The sequence below is a fragment of the Vespula pensylvanica genome, chromosome 19 (assembly GCF_014466175.1).
Source record: "Vespula pensylvanica isolate Volc-1 chromosome 19, ASM1446617v1, whole genome shotgun sequence".
In the NCBI taxonomy this organism is placed as follows: Eukaryota; Metazoa; Arthropoda; class Insecta; order Hymenoptera; family Vespidae; genus Vespula; species Vespula pensylvanica.
In genome coordinates this window covers 1,123,812-1,136,285 of record NC_057703.1, presented here as the reverse complement: position 1 = coordinate 1,136,285, position 12,474 = coordinate 1,123,812, and the positions used below count along the sequence as shown (strand labels likewise).

Below are 12,474 nucleotides of genomic sequence, written 5' to 3'. Positions count from 1 at the left end.
GAGAGAGAGAGAGAGAGAGAGAGAGAGAGAGAGAGAGAGAGAGAGAGATTGAAAATTCAAGCTGATAACAGTTAGCTCGTAAATCTATTGATCTTAGTTTGAGGGAAAACAGGGTGGGGAAACGAATGAGATTTTAACGAGCACGAAAAGGGAATACTATAGAAAAGACAAAATGATTAGTGTGAAATGTGATATAAAAATAAATAAATAAATAAATAAATAAATAAATAAATAAGAGAAATAGAGAACAGTCGAATACGAAAAAATAAATAAAATAAAATAAAAAAAAGTCAAAAAAGGGCTGTTGTGGGAGGAAAAAGATCTGACTAGTGTTTAAGGGATCGTACGAGATTGGACGAGGACTGACATTGGCTGGTGGTTCCAGGGCGGTGGCAGCCCTCTGGAGGAGACGGTTCAAGCTCGAGTTCCGGTTGGATGCCGGGTACGTCCTCGACGAAAAACGAGCATGCCGGGCCTGGAACCTACCAGAGCGGGTCTCACAACTCTAAAGGGCAGGACCTTGCCTCCCTCCTACATCATCATCATCATCATCATCATCATCACCACCATGCCACCAGCCAACAGTCGCAGCAACACACCTTGAACGCACTCAACTCTTTGAACAGTTTGAACAGCGAGCAACTTACGATGATGCATCAAAAACTACAAAATAATCTTCAGACTTTGCAGCAGCAACAACAACAGCAACAACATCAGCAACAGCAACAACAACAGCAGCAACAGCAACAACAACAAGTGTCTTCAAAGAGCGAACAACTAAACCTGATGTTTCAATCCTGTGCAAAGGATAAAATCGAGAGTATGGCGATGCTACATCAACAAGCTCATCGTCGTTATCAACACCAACTGGACGGTGGTAATCACTCTGGCAAACCAAAGTGTCCAGAATGCGGTAAAATTTATTCGAACAATTCTAACCTGAAGCAACACATCGTAAACGTTCATACCGTGCAAACCGAATACATCTCTTGTCACGTGTGCAACAAGCAATTTAAAACGAAGCAATATCTGCAAATACATTTGTTATCGATGCACGGCATCAGGAAAAGGAAGAGTTATCCTCTTTATCAGATGCAGACACATGCGCAAGCTCAACAGCAGCAACAGCAACAATCAACTGCATCTGGCAATCAGCAATCATCGTTACAACAATATCCACCGGCCGAAAGGTGGTCAGAAGAAAAACAGTGATGAACGACTGCGTTGCGATAAAATCATCGATTACGTTTAAGAGGAACATATTTAAAAAATATGTCTTTCCCTTGTTCTATTTTCCATTCTTTCTCTCGTGTTTTCTTTTCTTTACTTTTTCGTTTCGTTCCTTTTCGCCACTGTCTTCTTTTTTCTCTCTGTCTTTCTTTCTTTTATCGTCCTGGACTTTCGCGTAGATACGTGCACTATTACTACTACCTATTTCTTCGATGTATATAATTCGAACGAAAAAGAAGAAAAAGACAAAAGGACAAAAAGAAAAACAACAAGAAAGAATGAAAGAAAGAAAGAAGAAAAAATGTTCTATCGCGCAAATCATGTACATAAGGCCGAGTCTCTTCGATACTCTTCCCTTTATTAAGGGGTGAAAAGGCGTGGGTGCGGAGGTGTCGATAGGTAAGAGAGAAAGAGAAAGAGAAGGAAAGAGGGAGAGAGGGGAAAGGAAGAGAAAGAGGAGAAGGAGGAATAAGGGGAGGAGGAGGAGGAGAAGGAGGCAGGAAGAAGAGGAGGATGAAGAGGAAGAGGAGAAGAGTGACGAGAGGGTAGGCCGACCTATTTTCGTACTGTGCGCCTACCGCAGTGCGCAGGGTGTTCGCCCTTCGACGCTTCGATAAGTAGGCCTCCTCGATTGACCGACGATGAGAAAGAGAGAGATAGAGATAGAGAGAAAGAGAGAGAGGGAAAGAGAGAGAGAGGGAGAGAGAGAGAGAGAGAGAAAGAGGGAGGGCAGAAAAGAGAAATGGAGGACGCCGCCCTCCCTTAAAAATTTTCGTGTTGGAAACGGCACGATATGCAGAAAAGGTATGACTAGCCTCGTTTCTTGAAAGAAGAACTTCAGTGGTCCAAGCCCGAGGGTGAATTTCACCCTTCTACAGTAAAGCCTCTACTCTTCTCTATGGGTGAGCCGAGTGAATGAGAGATTAAGAGAGAGAGAGGGAGAGAGAGAGAAAAGATGGGAGACGACGGTAATCCTACCGTGACGATAGAGAAGGTTTTACCTCGAGCAGCATTCGTCAAATCGCGCACTACCCTTGATTAATTTTTCCTCGGCTCTCCCTTCTTTTCTCGCTCCTCGATCGATAAAAATGTATATAAGAGAAAAAGATTGTGTGTGTGTGTGTGTATGTGTGAGACAGAATGAGAGCGAGAGAAAGAGAAAGAGAGAGAGAGAAAGAGAGAGAGACAGAAAGAGAGAGAGAGAGAGAGAGAGAGAGAAAGAAAGAGAGAAAGAATGGCGATTTAATTATGGCTATTTCAAGTAAATTCTACTTATAAACTTCTTCACATATGTATGTATGTATGTGGGTATGTATGTATGTATGTATGTAATGTACGCATGTAGGTACGTGTGTATATGAAATTAATATTCGCAGGAGAATTTTGCAAAAAAAAGGACAAATATTTCAACCCTCGTTCGAAAGTATTTAGATATATAAGAGGAATATTTATCTGACGAACGATCACCGCCATCTATTTTTTTCTCTTGTCGATTTGTCTTTTTTTTTTATTTTTGTTGTTGTTACTGTTGTTGTTGTTGTTGTTGTTGTCGTTGTCGCCGTGGTTTTTTTTCTTTTCTTTTTTTTCTATTTTTCTCTTTTTTTCCTTTTTGTTTTAATATTAACAGCAAAGTTAGAAAAGAATGAAGTTTTTTGGGGGAAGTTTGATACATACACACACACACACACACACACACACACACACACACACACACACATATATAGGAGCTTACGTGCTTCGCATGCATCGACAGACACACTCACATGCTGACGGAATCGCGAGGGAGAAGCGGAGTGCGTCGTATTGATCTTCACAATTCAACAAACAGCACGTAGTCCTTTCCTCTCTCTCTCTCTCTCTCTCTCTCTCTCTCTTTCCTAACTCTATCTCCTCTTCTACCCTTTTCCTCTTTCTCTCTCTTTCTCTCTCGTCACACCTCTCCTTTTGTTTTTCCTCTACCCTCTTTCTTCCCTTTCTCTCTTTCTCTTTGTCTATATACACAACACACACACACACATATATATATATATATATTTCAAAATGTGTTAGTTGTTCTCACCTACTATTTCACCAAATCGATTTTGTTGGTTTCTTCTAATTCTTACCTTCTTTCTTTTCTTTCTTATTTCTCCCTTTCGAGTTTATTCAATCACGAAATCATTTCGTATTTATCAATCCCACTGTCCCAGACTTCGTAGTTACAGAATAGCTAGCTAGCGAGCTAGCTACTACTAGCTAACTGCTAGCCAGTCTAGGCTAGGATAGCTAGCCTAGCTCCTAACTTGCCACGCCTGTCTCGATCCCTAACGGATCACCGATTTCTAAGGACCGACAAAAGTTATTTGACGAGACACGCAACCTTCGATGTACGAGCATCAACCACGCGATGAAACTCTCTTGGTCTTAGCTAAGGTTCTATTGCCAACCCCTCTGACAAAACAAAAAAAGCCCTTACAAGCTTATCCAATTCCGTACTACTTTCACGAATCTCTTCAATCTCTCTTTCTCTCTCTCTTTCTCTTTCTTTTTCTCTCTTAATAGCAAGATACCAGCAAACGGCAGAGTTCCAAGTTGATAGAGGCTGGCTCTCCAATTTGTTACAGCAACCCTTCTTTCTATCTATCTATCTTTCTTTCTCTCTCTCTTATTTCCCTTATATATTTTTTTCTCTATTGTACCTTGTTCAACGACAATCCCGGAGCCACTTGCTCGTGTTCTCCTTATTTCATGCTATCAGCGTAAAAGTTCTCCGTTGCTTGCTTACCTTTCAAAGGTAAAGGCTGTTCTAAAAGCACTCACAATGTACTTGCGCTCGAACGACAAGTAAAGAGAAAGAAAGGAAGATATATATATATACACACATAAAGAGAAAAAGAGAGAGAGAGTGAGAGAGAGAGAGAGTGAGTATGCTAACCCATTGACACGCAATCTGCCGTGATCTTTTCCCTGATCAGCTGATGCCTACTTTACAAAAGATCTTCCAAGTACTCTCTCTCTCTCTCTCTCTCTCTCTCTCTCTCTCTCTTTCTCTTGGGTAGAGATCGTTCGATAGACATCGTTCTTTTGATTTATATACGCTTAAAGAGAAAGAATTAGATGTCGAAGATCATCCTTTCTCGTCTTAAATAAACGACGAGAGAGAGAGAGAGAGAGAGAGTTCTTATACACCCGCAATACCACCTTTAGTAAAACCAGGATCACGTTCTCCGCACTGTTCGAAACCCTGGCCCCTTCCCCCGACCTCTGTCCCTATCCAATCGCGTTTTATCCACAGATTAGAGTCATCTATCACTCGGATCCGATCCAGGATAACTTCGGAATTCGTTTCAGTTTCGGTCTGATTCTTATCAAATTGACGAGTTTCTTCGATAGGACGAAAACGATGTTTCTGTTTCTTTCTCTCTCTTTCTCTCTCTTTCTCTCTTTCTCTATTTCTCTTTCTATACTTTCGATGTGCGTGTAATATCTCGCGTTCAAAGTACATATATACAAGGTGAATCCTGAGAGAGGAGAGAGGGTGGATTGAAGTTTGTGAGGGACCAGTTGGGATCGAGAGGGATGCGATTGCGTGAATACGTGTCCACGCCCACTTTCACTTTTTTATATATATATATATATATATATATATATATATATATGTATGTATATATGTATACATATATAGGTATATATATATACACACATACGTATACACATGCGTAAAAAAAAAACGCAATCCCTCTCCTATGTACTCACGTAGTTGAGAAAAGTAAGAAAGATTCTCTTTCGTCATCCCCTTGTGCCACCATCTCCCTTACGTTCCTAATCTTTTTTTTTCTGACCACCCCATTCTCCTACGATTTTTTTCTCTCACCCCCGTCAAAATTCGTACCTCGTGACCTTTCTGAAAATTATGTTTGATTTGACGAGAAAGAAAATTTCTCTTTCCCTCTGGAGAATTAATATCTTTTTTTTTTTTAAACGTTGTAATATATTTGAAAGATTGAGATTAAGGTTATTACAGATAAAATCGGGTAAAAAATAGAGTATATGTTTTTTTCTTTTTTCTTCCGTAGGCGTGCGTGATAAGCAAAGTTCGATTATTTCTATTTGCGTATACATGTGTATATATATATATATATATATATATATATATATATATGAATGTATGTATGTATGCATGTATATATGTATGTACGCGTCCTTGATCTTTCCTTGTCTTCAGCCGTTTAACTTGGTCCAGCTATCTGTATCTCTATCTCTCTATCTCTCTCAATCTCTCTGTTACCTCCCTTAATGTCTAGAAATCCCCTTTTCTTCGCCTAACCCTCAGGAATACATATATCCCCACGTGCCCGGAGGAAAAGTTATACGGTATATTGCGTCGTTCGGACAAATGACAATCGCAATTCCCTTCTTGGAATCTCTCGCATTCGTCCACGTCATTCGACGTATCGTTGCGCACTTTCCTTTGCCTTTTTTTTCTTTTTTTCCCTTCATTTCTTCCCTCCTTCCTTCCTTCTCTCTCGTAATTTCTCGAGTGAAAATATAAAGTCGATAAAAACAGAGAGAAAGAAAAAGAGAGAAAAAAGTCATGGAGAAAAAAATGTACAATAATTTGGGGAAATATTTCTACGCATATTTTCATGAAGATTGATCTTCGAAATAGTCTAAGTTTCTATATCGTAAAGGATAAATCGAGCGAGCGAGCGAGCGAGCGAATGAACGAGAGATAGAGAGAAAGCGAAAGAGGGAGAGAGGTATTAGGAGAGGGTGATAGTGATGGCGATGACGATGGCGATGGCTATGGCGATGGCGATGGTGCCAGTGGTTTCGAACTTCTCCAAGTTCCGCGTACCACATGCCGCAGCACCCGATGGTATTCCCTCATCGTAGGTACGCTCGATATCGTCGTCACGAATACTCCGTTTACTCCTCCCCGTACTCCTCTTACTCTTCCTCCGTAAGCACTCCTGGTCGTTGGGGATCGATCGTTGCCATTCCCGAATGAAAACGATATAGAGAAGAGAACCGGTCTCTATCTATTTATCTCTACCTCTCTCCCCTCCCTCTCTTTCTCTCTCTCTCTCGTGAAAGCAACAGCAACAACAACAATAATAATAATAGCAACAAGCCTACAGTAACGACAATAACAACAACAGTCATTGCTGGCAGCCGTAATTTAACAACGCAACATACACATACATATACGCACAAACATAAGCTCACGCGCACACACAAACGCACACACATTGCCAAGAAGATTGATTAAGCTGCCGTAACCATACCACCTCCCACGCGAAGTATATTAAAGACGTGACCCGACATAAAGGATCCTCGTCTTCGAATCCTCTATCTTCCTTCTTCCTTACTCTCACAAACTTCTCTATCTCTGACCACATTGATTTTCCTCACGACGAGACCCTTCCCTTCTCTTCCCTTTCCCATTCCTTCCTTCTTCCTTCCTTCCTTCCTTCCTTCTTTCCTTCCTTCCTTCGTCTTCTTCGTCTTCTTCCGTTTCTTCGTTTTTTTCTTTCTTATTTTTTTTTTATTCATCATCGAGCACTCCTTCTTCCTGATAAAAAAATACTCGCAAACTCCTTTCTCAAAGTACACATACATAAGTACGAGAGAAAACGTGGCCGATCCTTTGCGTCGTTGTTATCGTTCCTTTTTAGTCCTCCTCCTCCTCCTCCTCCTCCTCCTCCTATTCTTACTCCTACTCGTACTTCTTCATCGTTCATTCTCTTGTTTGCTCTGCTATAATCCAGAAGCATCTTGAACAGACAAACGAGAAAACCCCGTAGGTACGTTCTCGAAAGCTTCGTAAGTTTGATTGAATTCCATTTGATGCCGCGTGGGAGAGGTTACTATCAGGAAATAGACAAGTTACTTGGAGAAACTTCTTCCTCTTTCTCTTCCTCCTCCTCCTTCTCCTCTTCTTCTTCTTCTTTTCCTTTCTCCTCTTTTTCTTCTCCTTTTGTTTTCTTCGTCTTTTTTATGTCTTTTTTTTCTTCTTTTTATTTTATTTTCTTTCAACTCGATCCATTGAAACACGACGAATGCTTTTAGACTCTTCGTAACCCGAGTTTATCATTCGGCCAAGCTAAGCTTCGCCGAGCTACATAGGTTATCTAGCTCACGCGTTAAGTTATATTTTTAGGATGGATTAACTAAGAATTTTCGCTACTAGACACGTGTCTCTTTGGTTTTCTTTCTCGGCTTCTTCTTCGTCTTCTTCATCGTCATCGTCGTCGTCAAAGAGAACACATTATAATCTATTTTATTTGATTCTATTAACGCGTTTCGTCACGCGGCCATCATTCGGTTTATTCTTAGAATACAGACAAATGTATTCGTAGATATTTAAGAAAACAGGAACACTTCCCGCGCTTTTCTTAGGTACTCTCTCGAGTGTCACGAAATCCAAACTTCCTCTCATTTTATCTCTCTCTTTCTCTCTCTTTTATTCTCACAGCACCAACTCCTCATCAATTTTACGAGAGACGACTCAAAACGCAGACCTCATTCCTTCTTTTTTTCCTTTTTTCTTTTTTCTTCTTTTTTTTTTCCGTTCCTTTTTGTTGCCTTTTTCCTCAAGACTTGCTACCTAATGCTGGTTTTTGTCGGCCAGCAATACTCCGTTCCCTTGGAATTCCCTCGGCGGGAGGGTCTTGCAAAAAGAATGGAAAGCTTTACCTTTGCCGGACTCTCGACTCGAACCTTTCTCGATTCGATAATAAATCTTTATTAGATCTCACGGGAGCGTCGAGAACGTTGTAAACGTTGTAAACGAAATCTCCCGAATTCTCTTTTCCTCCCTTCTTCTTCTCTCTTTTCTCTCTCTCTCTCTCTCTCTTTTGATCTTTTTCTTTTTTCTTTTCTCCATCACGATGTATAAATACCTACCTATTTGCCGCGATGCCAAATGGAAGAAGAGAATAGAATGAAATTATAAAACGTTTTCTAATCGTCGTGCCGATCAAACATGTTTTCAACGAGGAGAAAAAAAATAGAGTCCATCGACGATATACGATATTTTATTTTTCTATTTTCTTTCTTTCTTTTTTCGTTCGTTCGTATAGCACATGACTCGATCCATTCATAAATGCGTTCATTAATATTCCAACCCTTTCGCTGGTTCTCTCGCGTGTGATATATTTTTCTATTAGATAGAAAAAGAGAAAGAAGAAAAAAAGAGAAAGAAGGAAAAATAGAACGGAGGAAATGCATCGTTCCTTTTAATCGGCAGATTTTCCATTCTTATTCGCAGACGACGCGAACACCATTCCATCTTCATAAAGTCGATGAAAAGCACGAGATAAATATCATAGGGTAGAAGGAAGGGATGAAGGAGAGGGAGAGAGAGAGGAAAGGGGAACAAAAACATGCACTCGCTCTCTTTCTCTCTCTCTCTCTCTCTCTCTCTCTCTCTCTCTCTCTTTCTCTTTCTCTCTCTTTTCTCACTCTCGCTCCCTTATCGACAAATAATAATCATCCCTTAAAGTCGTCCGACGATCTATCTACTCGTGGCAAACGATCGTGTGCTATATAAGATCCTTCATTAACCACAGCGCGTTCGTAAATTTCCAATAGACGATCCTCGTTTCAAGCGTTCCGAACAAAAACACAATAGCCCGGGGATCATCCACGATCGACATTCGGCAGGAACTTCCAATAACGTCGGTAAGTGACGCGCAAAAGCCAGCCGGCATTTCGTGAATGTGAGAGGGTAAAAGATAGACAGAGAGGGAGAGAGAGAGAGAGAGAGAGATAAATATATATGTAGAAGCATAAATGAAGAAGGAGAGAGATAGCGATAGGTAGGTACAGAGAGAGAGAGAGAGAGAGAGAGAGAGAGAGAGAGAGAGAGAGAGAGATGTATAAATGAAGAGAGAAAGAGAGAGAGAGAGAAAAAGAAAGGGTGAGGATCGCACGGACAAGAGAAACAAAAAGCGAAAGAGAGAGAGAGAGAGAGAGAAAGGGAGAGAGATAGATGGATAGATAGAGAGATAGACATGGTTGATAGAAAGAGAAAGAGAGACGACGACGACGAGAGATAGATAGAGAGAGGGAGAGAGAGAGAGAGACGGATGAGAGAGAAAAGAGAGAGGCCGTACTTCCCCCCAAGGTCCTGGGATCGATCCCTGTGCAATTTCCCGCACATGTCCGCATTGATCTGCCCTCACTTGCCCCCGGTACCCACGTCTCTCCCTTTTACCCCCTTGGCATACTCAACCACCACCACCACCGCCGCCGCCGCCACCGCCACCACCACTACCACTACCACTACCACTACCATCGTCTGCTATTACTATCACGGATATCGTCGCTCTTAGCTTTTTTTGGGATACCACACGATCACCGTAACACTCCTAAGGATTTTTCCGTTCAGCGTTCTGACTCGATATCCCTTAGAACAGAACTTAAAGCCATCGTCTTAAAAACAAACATCACCGTTACTACCGCGTTTCTTCACCCCCATTTGAATTTCCTTTATTTTTTCCTGATGCGCTAAAGACGTCGAAACTCTGATCAGGTTTAATTCGAAGAAAGGAAAAAGGGAAATAATGTTTGATTTATTTACATTTGAAATTTGATGAACGATGATATACATTTGCAATTTTTTTATAATTGTTCTAAAATATTGAAGAAAAGATATACAAAAAAAAAATATAAAAAGAACGGATTAGAAAAGAGAAGGAGAAGGTGGAGAAGGAAGAGGAGGATAAGAAGGGTGAGTGTAACGGTAGAAAACGTTCGAGGAACACACGTGCCCAGCTAAATTAAACTTTCCTACCCTACTCCTTACTCTTCTAGCAACCCCCATACATCAAACCGCCTGTCATAAACCTAAGCCGTACCAAGCGTATACCTTAGACCTAACCGATCGAAAACTTGAACATCGGAAGGGAGGAAGTTCCTGTTTCCGACAGCGATGAGAGAAAGAGAGAAAGAGATAGGGAGGGAGAGAGAAATAAAGAAAAAAGTAGATAGAGAGAGAAAGAGGAGTCTAAAAAAATCATTAATTAAACGAGAAGATAACATCATTTATTCTCCCTCAATTCATCCGAAAATTTTCTTTAAACAATTCAATCACAGATGCCTCACATATTTCTTTACGATATATGGAACAAAAGTATCATGCTATTATATTCATCGAGATCAAAAATTATCATAATGTAGCCTATGTGTGGACATGACAGAGATAGAGAGAGAGAGAGAGAGAGAGAGAGAGAGAGAGAGAAAGAGAGAGAGGAAGGGAGGTAGAGAAAGAATGGTAAAGGAAAAGTAAACTCAGTAGAGAGGATCTTCCCGGAAACCCAAAGACATCGATCTTCGTGCTCCCTTCAGCCAATCAGCTAGCTGACTGCTCCTCGAAAAGCGGCTCCTCGTTAATGCAACGCAATTCGTCGGATAGACGCCGCTAATGGACTCCCGCAATCATCCTCAGGCTCGCTACCGAAACTCCTTCGACTGTTAGATCGTTTTCTTCCTTTTCCTGTCCTCGTTCTCGTTGTCCTTCTCTTCTTTAAGTGATTCCTTAAGTCGAATTTGTTTCTTCAATCATCCTTCATCGTTGCTTTCATCAAGCTTTTTCTCGATATCCTCATGTATATATTTCTGTGCTGATCGATTCATTCCAAGTAAAATAGATATTAATTTTAACGAACCGAATGAGTCATTCATCCTATTTTTCCCTCTTTTTGTTTTATTTTATTTCCATTATCTCACAGGATGCTTTTCCTAAAACTTTTATCATACTTTTCCAAGTGATCGATTCGCAGGCACATAATAATCAGTTCATTTGATAGATTATATTATTATTTATAAAAAAAAGAAAAGAAAGGAAAAAGAAACGGAACAAAAAGATACCCGCACAAAGTCTCTCGTCGCTTCTTCTTTATCTTGTTGTTCCCAAAAGAATTTTGATTGGATCCCTCGAGCAAGGGAATCAACGATCAAAAAAATAAAACGGTATATTGAATATGAAAAAAGAGAGAAAAGAAAAAAGAAGAGGAAGAAGGGAAAAAAGATAAAAAGATCGAAGTCCCGCGTTCTAACGAAAAGGAAGTCGACCTTAATCCGACTGGGATTCGGCGTAATCGAGTTGATGCATAAATCACTTGGAAATACGCTTTTCCGTTTCACCACTATACGGAGTCCTGTAATTCTAATAAATTGCTTCGTCGTGGACCCATAAATCAGAACGTGGCCTGACGATCCAGCTTTTTCTCGTTAGACTACTTCTCGTTGCCGGCTGAACTTCTATTAGGCGTTGCTAGACGATTTCTCTTTCTAATATCATTCCAGTATGATGCGTGTGCGTGTGTTGCGTGTGTTGCGTGTTTGTTCGTGCGTACAAATATGAGTTAATTCGACGAGTAAATCGAGCGACTTCGTCCGCAAATCCTCCATCCATCAAAAATTTTTTTTACATATTGGACAATTGGACAACTTTTTCTTTTCTTTTTCTTTCCTTTCCTCTTGCATTTTTCTTGGTTCTAAGAACACGAAAGAAAGAAAACGAAAAGAAAGAGACGAAGAAAAAGAAAGAAAAAAAAAACAGAAAATGAGAGACTCGAATGATTTTCCGTGATTCGAGGTAAAGTCCATAAGTAGAGAGGGATGTGCACGGCATATCCGACTATCCTTCCTCCCTCTATCCTTACGCCACCATCCCTCACCCTCACTACCCCCTTTTTACGTAATGAGACGTGCACGAAAGTGGGAGAGGCCTTTTGCTTAGAGATTCGTAGGAAAGATAGTCGTAACGAGGAGTAGAGGGTGGATCAATACGAGGGTTCTTACGTAGTTCGCTCACTCCGTCTTCCTCTCATTCTCTCCCTCTCACTCACTCACTCTCTGCTCTCTCTCTCTCTCTCTTTTTCTCTCTGTCTCTCTTTCTTAATCCCCACCCTTTCCTTTTCCGTGACCGTCCCTCTCCTTAGCAGCCCCTTCTACTTTTATCGAAACTTCCCTTTCTTTGGATATTGCTTTGTTGCTCTCTCTCTCTCTCTCTCTCTCTCTCTTTTACTCTGTCTCTGTCTGTCTCTGTCTGTCTGTCTGTCTGTCTGTCTGTCTGTCTACCTGTCTATCTGTCTATCTGTCTCTCTCTCTATCTATCTCTCTCTCTCTGTCTCTTTTTTCTTTCTCTCTCGGCGAGCTTGAATGCACGAAGGTGACGAACGATGACGAACGATGACGACGATGATGATAATGATCATGATGATTGTGATGATGATGATAACGATTATGATGACG

The 12,474-nt window shown here is 40.8% G+C and overlaps 1 protein-coding gene and 1 long non-coding RNA gene across 9 annotated transcripts in view; one reads left to right on the top strand and one right to left on the bottom strand.

The window, feature by feature from the left end:
• Positions 1-7,423, bottom strand: part of LOC122635672 — a 24,916-nt gene extending 17,493 nt beyond the window's left edge. Inside the window, exon 1 of the long non-coding RNA XR_006328722.1 lies at positions 6,498-7,423. This is a non-coding gene — a long non-coding RNA (uncharacterized LOC122635672). The remainder of the gene's footprint in view (positions 1-6,497) is intronic.
• Positions 1-12,474, top strand: part of LOC122635662 (protein abrupt-like) — a 68,111-nt gene that overhangs the window by 47,755 nt on the left and 7,882 nt on the right. The window contains exon 8 of one of the 8 annotated variants that reach the window (XM_043826125.1): positions 386-1,457. The exons of the other annotated variants lie outside the window; for them this stretch is intronic. Within the exon in view, the coding sequence (XP_043682060.1) occupies positions 386-1,212 (827 nt within the window). The 3' untranslated portion in view covers positions 1,213-1,457. Of the gene's footprint in view, positions 1-385; positions 1,458-12,474 lie in introns of those variants that run through there. 8 annotated transcript variants of the gene reach the window in all.